The 15,937-nt window shown below is 47.1% G+C and overlaps 1 protein-coding gene across 1 annotated transcript in view; it reads left to right on the top strand.

The window, feature by feature from the left end:
- LOC131479789 (glycogenin-1-like) overlaps positions 1-15,937 on the top strand; it is an 18,899-nt gene extending 2,962 nt beyond the window's left edge. The window contains 5 exon segments of the mRNA XM_058661179.1: positions 306-334; positions 336-442; positions 2,150-2,324; positions 2,576-2,744; positions 15,766-15,937. Coding sequence (XP_058517162.1) covers positions 306-334; positions 336-442; positions 2,150-2,324; positions 2,576-2,744; positions 15,766-15,896 — 611 coding nt within the window. The 3' untranslated portion in view covers positions 15,897-15,937.

Genomic DNA, 15,937 nt, shown 5'->3' with positions numbered 1-15,937 from the left:
AACTTCTGTCTTGTTCTCTTGCTCACCATTAGTGATTGCTGAGGTATGCTCTCTGGGTGTTGCGGTTTAGTCTGAGAGGCTGGCAGTGTCCTTGACCCTGTGAGCTCCTTGGAGGTTGCTGGACCTTCCTGGGAGACCAGGGTCTTCAGCCCTTCTTGGCAATGGCTCCTGGGGTTTCCTCACACACACAAAGGGGAGTTGCTTAATCAGTAGAGCGAGTGATCTCAGAGTTATTGTTTGAACAAAGCTCAGGGGAAGGTAAGATAACTGTAATGAGTGTGGTTTATCTTTTTCTTTGTATTAAGATCAGGCCTTTGTGACACTGACAACAAACCAATGCCTACGCCAAGGGTGCCCTGGTTCTGGGCTCATCTCTGAAACAACACAGGACCTCCCGAAGGCTGGCCGTGCTCACCACCCCACAGGTCTCAGACAGCATGAGGTGAGCACACCTTAGGCCTGTGTGTCTGTCCTTCTCCCCTGTCCCTGGCCTGGGTGGGCATGGAGTCACACCATCTGCAGGACTCAGAATGAGTTGCAGAGTGAAGGATTCCTGGGTCTGCAACCCAGCTTTCAGGAGGTATGCCAACCAAGCTCCTTTCTGGCCCCGCCCTTCGCCCAGTGCTGTGTGGGTGACAGGAGTGACTGTCTGTCAGGGTCTTCTTATGCAGTTAGTCTGCCTGTAGTTATCTCCCAAAATGCAGCAGGGGTGCCTGGGCCTGCTGGAATCTTCGGAAACCCTCTGGCAGTTTTGGAAAAGTTGCCCTTTGTTGCCAGTTGACATTGTAACCTAAGGATCTGTAGTTCAACCTAACACAGTAAAATCTTTCCGAGGCTTTCTGAATAAGGGGTTTTGCTAAGGAAGGCACCCTGAGGGACACAAGCAACTTGTTGATTGTGTAGTTCACTTTCATTGGTTGGAATTTGATTTTGAAATATCAGAATGAGCCATATCTACTTCCTAATACTAAAAAAAAAAAAAAAAAAAAAAAAAAAACAAAAACCACCCAGCCACACTGGCAGCTTTGTGGTGTTTGTTTACACGGGTTCCTAGCCCTCTTAGAAATTGAAAATGCCCTCTTTGACTTTTTATTTAAGCACAAGCCAAGGATTTCTGAAAAGTTGGCATTATGTATCTATCTATGTGTGTGCATATATACACACACATAGGTATATAGATCTCTCAGTAACAACCTTGTCCCTAAGGTGGCAATTTAGGAAGATGCTAAATGTGTGTGTCCTGATGTGTAGGCTCGTAGTGAGGATGTGGGCAGACATGGATCTGGTTGGATTCCCCTCCTCCACCGTCCATTTATGATTTGCCCCAGAACATTTCTTTTCAGACTGAGTTTCCAGTGTGAACTAGAGAGTGCTCTGGAATAGCTATGGAGTTTGTTCTGCATGTCTGACAGAATTATAAACCCCAGTGAGGATGGTGATTTTACCTTATGTTTTTCTTGTGCTCAGTTTAGTTTCTTAACCTCTGCCTGTCCCGCTAACCACCTGAAGAGCTTTCCAAAGTAAAGCTGCTCAAACTAGGGACATGAAGAATTGCACCTCACAAACCAAACGAGACTCCTGTGTGCCAGTAGAATGCTAGGCACATCATAAACGCTGGCTAGGTTGGAGTCCAAAAGCTGATGACCTAGTAACCGAGCCCCATGCCTTTTTTGCAGGCTGGCACGGAGGGCGGGGTGATTCCCCGTCAGTTGCTTGAGCAGCAGTTATTAGCCTCATGGCACATAGCCCGCGCATACCACTCAGCATCTTTTATAAAGATATGCAGCCAGCTACAACAATCAATACTGTGTCATCATGAAATATAGAGGCTGCTGCAAAGATAAGCTCTGACCAAATGTTGGTCACAGTTTTAAGTTATTTCCGCAATCAACCTAGTGTTCAGTGCTAGGATTTTTTGGAAAAGTTCAGAAAATATCCACATAATGGTTTTGAAATCAAAGCATTTCAGCCTTGCCATGATCAGGCATTAAACAGGGAACTGTAACTGCACATGCAGATGAACAGAGCCTGCCCTCAAGTGAATGCAGTTGGATTTCAGGGGTTGCAGCTTGTTCGGAGTGACAGATGAGGCTCCCGGGTTCCGAGAAGGTGCCCGCTCAGTGCTGTCGTCTGGGTTTTGTCTCGACAGGAAGGCTTTGGAGGTAGTCTTTGATGAAGTCATCACCGTAGACATCTTGGACAGTGGTGACTCTGCTCATCTCACCTTGAAGAAGAGGCCTGAGTTGGGCATCACACTGACCAAACTGCACTGCTGGTCCCTCACCCAGTATTCAAAATGCGTGTTCATGGATGCAGATACGCTGGTGAGTGGGGCTCAAGGAGGTGTACGGATCCCTGCATACAGCTGCAGAGACCTCCTGGCATCTCAGCAATGCCGTCACGGCTGGAGAGGAGGGGTCAGATAAAACCTCCGCTCTGAAAGGTGACCGCTGATGGCAGACGGGGAGGCCTGGGCTGCCTTAGCTGTCACTGTCAGATTACACGGGGAGCACTTCAGAAGGGAAGGCCACCCCCGAAACCTTTCTGTAATGTTTTTCCTCCCCCTTTGAATCAGGTCCTCAAAAATATTGATGATCTTTTTGAAAGAGAAGAACTGTCGGCGGCCTCAGACCCAGGGTGGCCTGACTGCTTCAACTCGGGGGTCTTTGTGTATCAGCCTTCAGTGGAAACCTACAATCAGCTGTTACGCTGCGCTGCCGAGCAGGGCAGTTTTGACGGAATGTGTCTGCAGTCTTCCTGTCTGCTGGGTTGTCCTCACTGGCAGGGGCGCCTCTCTCCGCAGACCATTGCACTGTCTTGCGCCTAGATGATCCATGAGACACAGCTGCTGCTGAAAGTCTTGCTGCTATTGGCATGTACGTGTCTGTCCACGTACACATACCTTTTGCCCCGTAGAAGCAGGAGGAGAAGCAGTTTGATCAGCTTGCTTATAATTGGGCTTGCTTTATGTAGAGTACGGTAAATGCATTGACAGTTATTCAAGAAGTGAGAAAAGACAGTTTAACATGTAGAAAATGTTAAAATCTGCCTATAAGCCTTAGTGGACTTGAACTCCAGAAAGCTTGACAGTCGTTGCCCACAGGGGGACTGAAAGTTTGTCTCCATGGGAACTTGAAGAATGAACCCAATGATTTGGCTTCCATTTGTTCTTAAGGAGAAATTAAGAAAAGAATATGGAAAGTTTATGTAAGTAATCCCTGTTTCCAAACTCTCAATTTCTCTAAGGCTGTGTATCTATTATCTACAAGTCCAAATATAACAATAGCAGTCATTATCCGTTTTCTGTCAAGTGTGAGTATATTTGTAGCTTTATGTGTTTAAAGATTGATAGATGCCCTTTACAGCCTTTGGAAAACTTGGAAAAGTTTTTACTTTCTTTTACTGGAAAGGAAGAGGGACACAAAGAAACAGTGTCATTCAGTAGTCTAGTTTCCACACATCTGACATAGGGCCAGGCCAGAGTGGAGCCAGGAGCCAGGAGCTCAGTCCATCTCCCCCATGGGTGGCAAGAACACAAGTTCTTGAGCCATCACCTGCTGCCTCCCAGGGTGCACGTTAGCAGGGAGCGGGATACTACTGGAACTCAGGTGCCATGAGATTTGAGCATCTTAATTGCTGTGCCAAATGCGGAATACTCTTTGGCGAATTTGTTAAAATTAAATCATAGCTATGTTTCTCTTTCAGGCCCATCTCCGAAATAAGCAATCATTTTAAAAAAATAGCATGACAACCACAAGGAAAAAAACAGTGGAAACAAAAGGAGTTCTTTTAAAAGCAAACAAAATGAGTATTCATTTCTATTGGAAAGGCAGATCTACAGAGAGAGATCTTCCATCCGCTGGTTCGTTCCCCAGATGGCCACAATGGCCAGAGCTGAGTTGATGCAAAGCTTCTGCCAGGTCTTCCACCCGGGTGCAGCATCCCAAGGCTTTGGGCAGTCCTCTATTGCTTTCCCAGGCACAGGCAGGGAGCTGGATGGGAAGTGGGGCTGCTGGGATTAGAACCAGCACCCATATGGGATCCTAGGGGTTGCAAGATGAGAATTTAGCCATTAAGCAATTCTGCTAGGCCCAGGGACAGTTCTGTGTGAAAATTGTTGCTGGGTCTGTTGACTAAGACCCTAGCAGACAGGAAGATGATGAGGCCAGAAGGGCCTCCGGGGTGACTCAGTGTCAGGTTCTTGATCCTCATGGAGTCCAGCCGGCCCGAGGCAGCAGACACCCACACCTGGGCTTTTTCATCTTCCTCTTCCTCACCACATCTGACATCTGCAGGGGGTAGATCTTTTGAAGTGAACAGAAATGCCTTTCTCAGATTCAGCCCTGAATACAGACAGGGTTTATTTTTCTCACCTAATTATGAAGTTAAAAATCATGACATTAGGGACACGCACTGTGGTGTAGCAGGTGAAGCTGCCGCCCTGGCTCCAGCATCCCGCATGGACACCAGTTAGTCCCAGCCGCTCCACTGTGATCCACTCCCTGCTAATGCGGAAAGCAGCAGAGGAGGGCCCAAGTCCTTAGGACACTACCCACGTGGAAGATGCGGAAGAATCTAGCATGGCCCAGCTCCGGCCATCAGGGCCATGCAGGGGGTGGAGAAGATGGGAGATCTTATCTCTCCATCATTCTGTCACTCTGGCTTTCAGATACAAATTTCAAAAAAAAAAAAAAAATCAGAATATTAAACTTCTCAAATTAAAAATTTGATTCTACATTATATATCGAAACTTAACAGTTCACTTGATATATAAAACAAATTGGGCTTTTGCTATCGCTATACATAGAAATTCAGTTTATTCCTTTGAGGAAAAATGTCCATGGAAATAATAAGGGTACATAAATCTGTCTGCTTTTGCTGTTTAGCTAGTTTGCACTTGAATAAGCTGAAGTCGCCAGGGGAGATGTTTGTTGCTGCAAAGGACTTTTAGCATGTTCTGGAGGTATTTGCCGTAGGTGAGGGGGCCGCTGCACTCCGGGCACCAGGGGAGCAGCTTGGGCGGCTGCTGAGCCCTGTGGCACACAGGACAGATGCCCATGACCAAGGCTGATCCAGCCCCAGCTGTCAGTCAGCGAGGGCAAGGTGCTGCCTCATGGTAGGATGGCACACACGGCAGACAGCAGGACGGCGGACTGCCTTGAGTGGCGGTCTCATCGTCTCAGGCAACTTTGAGTGCTGATGCTCGCCATGGCCAAGGCTGCATGGGCATGTGATTACATCCTAGTGTTTCATGTAAGGGGTAAAAGCAATAATGGCATTTAAGTTCTAGGGCTTTATTCACTAACACTGTTGCCTTCTGTGAGAGGAAGAGGAGGGCATTTGGCAGAATTCCAGTTTGTCTTTGTCTTTCCATTGCAGTGAGGTCACCATTTTACTGCCTCTTCTCTAGCTTGAGGGAAGTGAAGGTCATCCTGTCAGCTGTTCCGGGTAACTGCTCTCAGCTTCGGTCAGCTCCCAGGGCCTGCCAAGTGCCTGAAATCTGTGGGATTTTGGTCACGCCACAAGAATCCAGTTCCTGACTGCGATCAGTGTTAGCCTGTTGTGAGAGTGTGGATAGTGAACAGTGTTGTGGCATGGTAAATAATCCAAGTTACAGTTCTAGAGTATGAAGCTTACACCGCCCGGGACGTCTCCTGGGCTTCAGCATGTGGAGACAGAGGGGAGTGGGTGCCACTGTGGCCAGGAAGCCTGAGTGTGGCAGACTCTCTCTTCAGTCTGAACGTGAACCCTGGTGAGATTGTCCCTGGGCCTGCCAGCCCTTTACATTATTCAGCAGCAGGCTTTCCAGTGCGGCCGGCTCCGCTGCCTGGCTGCTTGGTCAGCTGGTGGCGAGGGGTTGAATTTTCTGTCGGTAGAACTGATGGAAAGAGCTCAAGAGTCAGCTATGCCCAAATTCAGTAGAATGTGCTGGTACGTCTGAGAGGTTCTTTTGCCTCGAAGTGGGTATTGCTAAGTTTTGCTCAGTGGGGAAAGCTCTGGAAGGTGGGGTGTGCACCCTTGCGTGAATTGGTGCCCGTGTGACGTGAAGATGTGGTTTTGCGCTTCATATCACGGATTGGGTACCAATGTTATCCTGCCCCAGGGCAATTGCTTTGCCTCATTTGCAGTGTGTTTTCATTCTGTCAAAGCCATACAGTTTTTTAAAGTGATAACTGTATTCAGAATTCTATAAAACTTGTGCTTGGGTGCCACTCGCAGGCACTGGGATGCCCGTTTTCTGGCCTTTCGTTGACCAACACAGACACGTTCTGAGAGCCCGGGAGCAGTGGCCTACGTGCCTGCATTACTAGGTTTGTTTTACACAAGAGCACTTTTGCAGGTGCCTGTAGCTCCATCTGAATATCTTGAAAGCCCTGCTTAATCTGCGGCCTGTCTGTAGACACCAGTGGGGCCTGGTGTTCGCTGACAAGTAGCACAGGCCACTGATGGCTGAGCTCTCGCAGCTGCTCTCACAGCCCTCTAATCGCCTCCCCAAACCATGCCCCGGGGCCTCTGGCCAAGAAAGTACCCCTAATATGGCAAACCATTTTAGACACCCTGCCATCTCTTTCCCTTCCAAATACCTGGAGAATGAGACACACCACCTGTTCGCAACTGCTGTCTAACTCTCATCGTCAAGCGTTTGAGTTCTTAAATTTTTGTTTGCATTTTCAAATGGTCACTTCATCACAGAAGTGACGGTTCCTGAAAAGTTGAACAATAGCTGCTGTGTGTCATAAATGTGACAAGATGAGGCTAACTTTGGGACTTGTTATCAGTAAGAAGGGAAAAGAGAGGCCGTGTTATTTTAAGTACTAATGAGCAGTTCTGCTCGCACGCTCGTGTGAAATGAACTGATGGCATCTGGCTCTTCATTTGCACAAGTCAGTCTTGGTGCACACTGAGCTTTCCCCTGTCACTCTCCACTGTCCTAAACTAACGGTGCTTGGACAGTTGAAGGCAAGGTTTAGTGCTGAAAAATGACTGTCTTTTAAAGTGTCATCTGTATGTGTCTCAAAACCCCGAGTGAGAGCAATTTGTATTTTCCAGTTTGGAGTGGCCGGTTTTTAAGAAACAAACTTTTTTTTTTACTGTTTGTTTCCATTGCTACTTAAATACCTAAATGTTGTCTTGGGTGTACTGGAATTTTGGACTGTAGCTGAATCTTTCAGAAGGAACAACTTGAGGGTAAATTGATGATCAGATGTGGTTTTACCTTTAGCAGAATCCAACATTTGCGCCGGTTTCAGGTTCTCTGTGCTTATTGAGACCCATAAGTAAAGTGTAGGAGGGTTTTTAGATGTTCCCCGGAAGTGACTTCGTGCTGAGTTATGTCGGATCGTAAGGTTGACCCTGGAGCTGTCTTCTCTCAGCGTTATAATTAGTCTTCATGCTGGAGCTGCCCAAAGAAAGGGGACTAAAGGACTGAGGTGTTTCAAGATAGTACTTGTCCGAACTGGATGAGCTGCAGTTCGGGTATGCCTCCTTGGCTCCCTCGAAGAGCAAGTCTGCCTTCAAAGCTGTCTTCCATGGTGGCCTTTCCCTGGCTGCCCAGCCACTGGCTGCTTGTTGCCCTGACGGGATCGGAGCAGGTGTTTTGAAAAGAATGGTTCCCTTCCTGTATGCGATTTAATTCATAGCTTCCCATTTTAAATAGCACAGAAGAAAAGCAAATGCCGTGCAAATGCAGGGGTGAAATAATGAGCCCATGGGAAGGTTTGGGCCCTTGAGCTAATTTTATCTCATTTTAACCAGGAGTTATTTTTTTAAATGTAGCCATCTGTTTGTCTCCAGCTGTAGAACCAGCAGATGCCCGGACCCTGTGAGAAGCAGGGAGCAAGGGGCTGAGGGTTGTGCGCCTTCTCCTGTTGCCCAGCATTTCGTCTATGTCTGGGCATTCCTGTGAGGTGCATTCATCTAACAGATGCATTGAGGGCCTGCTGTGTGGCATGTGCGCGAACCTGCCACTGTGCCATCTCATGACAGCGATGGCCCTGGTATTGCTGGTAGCTAAGCCAGGTCTGAACTAGAGCTTTTTCAGTATTGTGGGTGGGTTATGAGCCGTATGAAAGCCAGGTCTGGACTAGAGTTTTTCTCAACACCGTGGGTGGGCTACCAGTGTGTGTTTTTCTCTCTGGCAATCCTCCCACACTGCAGCATTGTGTAGGATGTGTCAAGAGAGTGATGGGGGAGCCCTATCACCCTTGCTTTCTCGCCAATGAATTCCTGAAACTCCTTGGCTCTCCATGCGCTCAGCCACTGGTGTAGCGCTCATTTTACACAGGATGACACGGGGCTGCCATCTTTGTCTCTGCAGCTCCCCCGGCCCCTCGAATCTACAGATGCTGCTTAGTCGTTGTCATTTTAAACCAAGCATGGTGACAGTTTCATGTTATTTAGGGTCTGGAATTACTGGGAGTCTTAATTCACCTGTGTCTCTGTGGTGGGTCCATTCATTTGGTATTTCAGAAATGATTTTAGCTTCCAGTTTGGGCAACATGATAACTTTAAGAGGATCAAGAATAAGCTGGTAAATAAGTTTTTTTTTTTTTTTTTAATCAAAAAGATTTATAGAAAGGAGAAACAGAAAGGTCTTCCATCTTCTGGTTCACTCCCCAAATGGCTGCAACAGCCACAGGTACACCCATTCAAGGCCAGGACCCGGGAGCCCCGTCCAGGTCACCCACACAGGTCTCCCATGCAGGTACAGGGTCCCAAGGCTTTGGGCCGTCCTCCACTGCTTTCACAGGCCATAGATAGGGAGCTGGATGGGAATTAGAGCAGCTGGAACACAAACCAGAGCCCATATTGGGTTGCCGATACCTGAAGACAGAGGATTAGTCAGTTGAGCCATCATGCATGTTTAAAACTGGGCTGTTAAAGAATAAATTTTATCTCTGCTTTTATAAATCTTATATTCTATGAGACCTTATAAGCATTTAATAACCAATCATCTAAGCATGTAATTGTGAATCTGAGCAGCTCAAAGTACTAAGGAAATGTAAGGGCTACCTTGAGAGTGGAATTTACGGTAGAAACAGGTGTAGTTTGCATTTGTATAACAGTTTCATAGTTTGATTAAGAACCTCTTTTTGACAGAATCATTGGGTATTGGGGGGTGGCTAAAGTCCTTGCCTTCCTTGTGCCAGGATCCCATATAGGCACTGGTTCATGTCCCAGCTGTTCAACTTCCCTTCCAGCTCCCTGTTTGTGGCCTGGGAAAGCAGTAGAGGATGGCCCAAAGCCTTGGGACCCTGCACCTGTGTGGGAGACCTGGGGGAGGTTCCTGGTTCCTGGTTTTGGATCTGGCCAGCCATCGTTACCACTTGGGGAGTGAACCAGAGGATGGAGGATCTTTGTCTCTGTCTGTCCTCCTCTCTGTAGATCTGACTTTACAATGAAAATGGAGGATCTTAAAAAGAAAAAATCAGTGGAAAAAAAAGCTGTAACATGAAGTGGTAAAAAATGTCAACTGTTCTCGCTTTAAATGGGTTGAGGCCAGAGAGCTACAGGATGCCGGGACCAAGTGCCTGGATTTCTTTAAGCCACCTGGAGTTAATCCACTGAGCCTCAGTAAACCCCATAGAAAGATCTGCCTGAGGGCCATTCCAAAACATGATTTAATAATCCTTGGCATTCTCATTTTAGGCAGTACTGAGAGTATCTGAGGGGGTTTAATTATGGAAAGCCCACCTTAAGGAGTGAGTGTGCATTTATTTCAGCACTGTTTATAGCTCAATGATATACCTATTTTACGCTGAGTTTCTTGCTCGATGTCTTTTGGTATTTTGGCCCATTGTGTGTGGAGAGCCATTTGAGAGCTGGACCTTATCTTATTTACTTTCATAGTTGTTATTTCTGTACCAAGCTTATAGTTTTCAGCATTTCCAATAGAAACAGCATTTTTAAGACTTACATCCTCTGATGTAATAAAAAAAATTTTTTTTTTTCTCTCCCAGGCTCAAGGTCAGAGTAAACGAATCATCCAGGAATTGCAGTTTGGGTTGGATTAGGTCTAGGGTGGGTCTCCACAGTCTGTTTCCATCTAGCGCCCGGGTGGTTCTGGGCTGCCAGGACCTGGGCCACACTTGGAGCCGCACAGCGCTAGGGGAGCACGGCTGTGACTGAGATAGATAATGGGGTGCATGTTTAAATCTGAAACTGACTGACCCACCCTGCCCTCTGCCTGAGACCAGCCTGCTGCCCACAAAGCAGGAGAGTCCATAAACCACACGGGCATTGAGCAAACACACACAGATTTAAAACACAGCACTCGAGAATCCATTTCTATAAAACTAATTAGTTCTAAAGCTGGCGGTCCCAGTTGTGATGAGTGCTGTGGTATGTCATGGGTGACAGGCTTCTGACACTGCTCCAAAGAACTGGGACACACCAAACAGCTGCAGGCTCTTCCTAGCACCTGAGCAGCCTGGTGGAGGGAGGATACACCATCAGGTCTTGGCTTTTGTCTGCAAAGCAGGTGTCCTGTGCCCCAGTGCCATTTCCTACCTCTGTGTGTCACCTCTGCTGCCGCTCCCTGGCCTGCCACATCGCAGTGATGCCTGATAATCCTGTTTGTTGGTTCTGAGATGATTGAGATTAAAAGTGTCTCAACCTGTCAGATTAAATAAAGCTGCCCCTGGAAGTCAGACCAGGAAAATGCTTCAGGAAAGGCCTAGGGTTTTTGTGGTGGGAACTCGGCATTCCCGAGGGTGTCGTTCTGTGTCTCCTAACTCCAGTGTGCTTCGCTTGCATGCTGCCTTGGCTCCGACTCTCAGAGACCTCTCGGCAAGGGACACCCAGAACAGCACCCACTGATTTTTCCGTAGAAGTTAAAACATTGACCTGACCTTAACATTTTGCCTTTCAGAAAAGATGACTAGGATCTTGAGACTGTTTCATCTTCAAATTAATTAAACTATAGGCTCCTAAGTGGTATTTAATTCAGCCTTTAACCCACACTTTTGAGCTCAGAGGTGATCTTTCGGAGCCTCATAATGAAGTCAGTGGTCACTGAGGAATCGGGATTTGGGTTGTCCCATCTGGAGGCAAGGTTCAAGGTGGGTGTTTGCCAGCTTAGTAGGCGCTGTTGGGTCACCAAGTGTGCCTTGATGTCACATCTTGCTGGTTTCTTGCTTTATTAGTGCTTCCCTGCTCTCCCGTGGCACTCAGCTGATGGGCAGCAAGGCTTGCAGGGTCCCTGAGGGTGAACGGAAACAGCCTTGTGTGGCCAGAGGCAGCCAGCCAGGGGCTCTCTGGGCTCAGCAGCTCTGCTGCCCATTTCCTAGGCTTACGTGGGGTGGATTCGGATGCCCTGCTTTGTGACTAGTATTTGGATGCCATGCAATTTGATTTCTTCACAGCATTGCATGAACCAACCCTTGTTCTAAGTAGAGTTGCTTTATTTAAAATGTCTTAAAATGTGCTATAGGAAAACAAGAAAAACAGTGTGATGCAAGAGGAATCATCTGTTTGGAGATGGGAATTTCGTGTGGACAAGTAAAGCAAAGCAAGGCAGTTAAGTCCGTAGATAGTCCACTGTGGCGGGAAGGGACGGTTGACCCTCAGGGAGAACGAGTGCTGGTCCTATTCGGGCTCAATTCAGATGCTGGGTAGATGAGTGTTATTACTAAGATGCTTCAAAGTTTACACATACTTTTCTTTTGATGGAGAAGAATAAAAATAGTGATGTTGAGAAAGCTAACAGCACGATGCTGATTTTTGCCCTGACTGTATTATATTGCTACATTATACTAATACTAAGGAAAAGTAGGAAAGGAACATCTGAGCCAACACAGTTACTGTCATGTGTTTTCTTCTGAAGTACATGTTCCTTCCCGTTTGTCTTCTTCATTGTCATAGCATGGGCAGCTGTCCCCTGTCCTGTTACCCCATGGCCGGTTGTCTTCATAAATGTTAGTGTTGGTGGCCCGGCGACACTGCCTTTGAGTGGTTGGCACGCCAGGGAACCAGCCCTTCCTCTCTGGTGGGACATTCAGGTTGTGTCAACCTTTCCTGCTGTCGCACAATACAAGGTTCTTGCATACATTCCACACGTAAGTTACCCCTGTGTAAGGGGTTCTGCATGCTAAAAATTGTCTGGTAAGCAGAAGAGCTATAATCCCAGCTCTTGTGCAATCTAGAATCTTCAATAGTACTTCCTTCTGTGTATTTTGCACTGTAACCACCTTAATCCTACGACTTAAAAACTTTTTTTTTGAAAGAACTGTAAATTCACCTGCTAGTCTAATAAGCAGAAGAGACCCACGTGCCCTTCCCTCAGCATCCCCCATGGTGACATGTGGCTTAGCAGGAGTATCTGCTAGGACGTAGACCCTGATGGACACCACCCAGCTTACTCGGGTGTCACCATCGTGTCTAACTGCGCTTCTATGACCTGTAGGTGATAGGGACCCCCACAGTGCCTCCTGGGGGGATCCTTCAACCACACAGCTACCTCTCTTCCTCCTGCCCAGTCCCTGGCAGCCACGCGTCAATTCTGCCTCCACTTTAATCCCTTGAAGGATCTACAGTCAATGAAATCACACGCTGTGTGACCTTATGGGATTAGAGTTTCTCACTAAGCATAGTTCCGTTAACTTGATCCCAGTAGCTGTGTGGCTGCATAGTTTGTCCTTTCTGTCACACAGTTCTGTGAATGTGCCATGGTCACATACCTGCCTCCAGGTTTGCCCCATGTCTTCAGCCCTTACTCTGATTACGTATTGTTGGAGTGTTGGTATAATGTTAGTATGTTAGAATGTTAAGAATATTAGCGTTAGGCGATATTAGGCACATTAGGGTGAGAAGCCACTACTTCGCTAGGTCAGGAGGTACCTGAACTGTGGGAAAGCTCCACTTTAGTGATAAATCTGTCTCCCTTGTTTCTTTGCAACCTTATCCATCAACTAACCCAGGTGCAGGAAAGCAGGGGCACAGTTCCCCGGTCCCAGTCCCAGGGACTGGAGGAGCCATAAAGATAAGGGTGCCAGGATGGGATGAGCCATAAATAATAAGTGTGGGAATGTAAATAATGAGTATGAGAACAGAATAGACTGCTTGCACCCAGGAGCCACATAAGTCTAAATTTGTTACTTTTGAGTTGATTTTGATATATGTTACAGCCAAAAAGGGGTATATAATCTCCAGCCTTATGCTAGGTCGGGGTCCGATCCTCTTGGCTGGCCTGTGTGCCCCAAGTATGATCTGACCCCAGCATGCTGGCACAATAAACTCTGTTTGCTTTTTGCATTACCAGCGAGGCTCTTTGTCATTTTCTGGGGGTTGACTAGCTCGCACCCTAACGTCTGGGGGAAGCTCTGGCCCAGACTCTAACAGTATAAAAGGAAATTAAGACTTCTCACCTTGGTACCTTCTATCCCACATTAGTATAGCTTTGTACAATCCCAAGTAAGACTTGGGAGTGGCACGGTGTTTGGACTTTATGATTTAGTGTTGCTAAAGTCATCGTTTTTTCCCATCATCCTTTTGGGCTATTCTGCCACCATAGCATAAACTGGGTGGCATTTAAACAGATGTATCTCTGTCTGGGAAGTTCAGGAGAAAGGCCCCAGCATACACGGTGCCTGGAGAAGACTTGTGTGCTCCTTCATAGACGCCCGCCTGTCCTTGTTATAACCTCACGTGATGGGAGCGGCAGGACGCCTCTCTTGGTCCCCTTGGATGACAACACTAATGCTGCCCATGAGCGCTCTACCCTCATGGGTCAACCACTCCCCAAAAGCACTATCTCATGCTACCATTACCTTAATGGTTAGGATTTATCATTGTATTTCCAAATTTTTGTTTTCTTTGAAAGGGAGGGAGAGGAGAGAGGGCTGTTTCAACTGCTGTCGATGACTTAGTCTTCAAATGCAAATAGCTGCCAGGGTTGGACCAAGCCAAAGCCAGGGACCCAGAACTCAGTCCAGGTCTTGCACACGGGTAGCAGGGACACAGGCACTTCATTATCTGCTGCCTTTTAGAGTTGCATGAGCAGATAGCTGGATCAGAAACAGGGGAGCCAGGCCTTGGGTCAGTCACTTGGACATGGGGTATGCACTAGGAATCTGGGCAGCAGTTTAGCAGCCACACTTAATCCTGCTGGGGGATTAGGATTTCAGTGTGTAGATTTGAGGGAATGTAAGCTGCTCAGTCACTGACTTCCTCGTAAGAGTGAAACATCCTGTTGTCATGCTCATTGTTCTTTATAAGAGGGTGAAAATTGGTTTTCTTCTGAGTGATTGGGAATCTGTCAGAAAGAAGATATTGCCCCAATTCATTGCCCAGTGAACGGTCGATCCTTAAGAATTGGGAAACTGGTATAAGAAATTAATGGGGTACCAGAAAATGGGCAAGGTGCATTTGGGCCTTGAACATAAACCACTAAGCCCAGTACTTCTTGTGTTAAATGAACTTCCAGATACAAGAAAACCTACATCAAAACCAAAAAAGAAAAGTGTCAGTGACAGCCAGCTGAACACGCTATACATTGAGAAAGGAATCTGGATCATAGGACAAGGCTGACCGAAGTGGGCAGGCACTGTGTGGCCCCTTGAAGAGCCAGCAGGATTCTCCTGCCTGCCATCCCTTGTGCACGAGGGGCTGTGGTTCCAAGAGTGCCACAGTTGAATGCACAGGGACTCCTGTGGAACGGATATGAGGTGGCCTGGTTATGTACATGACTCAGATCAGACACTTGGCTGTTTAGAGGTTTATTTTTCATTTCTTCTCGGCCTTTTGGGCAAGATCAAATGTAGATATTTGTTGTTTTCATTTCTTCTGAATGAATAGCCATGATTATCTGAAGAGGCATGTAGTCCAGGAACCCCAGGTGTTGAGCAAGCACGTTAGTGTGTATTTGTGACTGACCAGGGCTCCGGTAATGGTGGCCTGACATCTGCCCAGAGGCTTGGCTGGTGACAGGAGAGCAAACTAAAGGCAATGTGGCCTTCGGGGCCTCTGTCCATAAGCCAGCAGGAGGAGGTCCTAGAAAACAGTTCCACGGTTCCAGTTCGTTTTCCTTTGCTTTTTACCTTTTTTTCTGTTTTATGGCTCTTTGAGGGAATAGTCTGTCTGTAAATTCCAGTGCTAGTGTGTTCTGGTCCTCCTGACTGCTCTGAAACTCACCCAGTGTTCCCCCTACCCTGTGGTGCATGTCTCGGTCACCTTGCTTAAAAGCTTCGTGTCCCTTCCCAGCCCAGGACTGGGGTGTGTGTTGGCCTTGTTCTGCCCTCCTTTCCGCCGCCTGCATTTGCCACAGACTCCCAGGCATCCCTCAGGTGTTGGCTTAGACACAGCTTCCTCTTGGAAGATTTTCTGAGCCCCTTCTGCAGGCGTTTGTAGCCCCATGCCTCTTCACTGCCCTCATCGCTGCTTGGGATGTACGTTTGCTCTCAGTCTGCAGTATCAGCCTCTCCCACCCCAACCCCAGGCCCTGCTGATGAAGACAACCCTGTGTCTTGTCTGCAGTATCAGCCTCTCCCGCCCAACCCCAGGCCCTGCTGATGAAGACAACCCTGTGTCTTGTTCATTGTTGACTCTAGGGTGCCTGGTATGGTGTCTACCACATAATACCTTCTTAGTAAATATTTGTTAAGTTAATTAATTAAATTAGAGCAATTACTACCCACCACAGTGTTTTAAAGGAACATATTATTTTTAAGTGGATTGTGTACCTATTTTTAAATTGTAGATAGATATTCCTGTGGAAACATTCAACAGTCCTAGCAGTTTGTTAACTCTAATTCATTTTTTTCCTTCCAGGTGGGGACAAGGGATTACTGAACACATTTTTTAGCAGCTGGGCAACAACAGATATCAGAAAACACCTGCCATTTATTTATAACCTAAGCAGCATTTCTATATACTCCTATCTCCCAGCATTCAAAGCGTAAGTGCCAATGATTTAACTTATTGGGGACTGTGAGGGAAACGG

The sequence above is a fragment of the Ochotona princeps genome, chromosome 3 (assembly GCF_030435755.1).
Source record: "Ochotona princeps isolate mOchPri1 chromosome 3, mOchPri1.hap1, whole genome shotgun sequence".
Classification (NCBI taxonomy): Eukaryota; Metazoa; Chordata; class Mammalia; order Lagomorpha; family Ochotonidae; genus Ochotona; species Ochotona princeps.
Note: the sequence above shows the minus strand (reverse complement) of the source record. Positions and strands in the feature narration are given on the sequence as shown.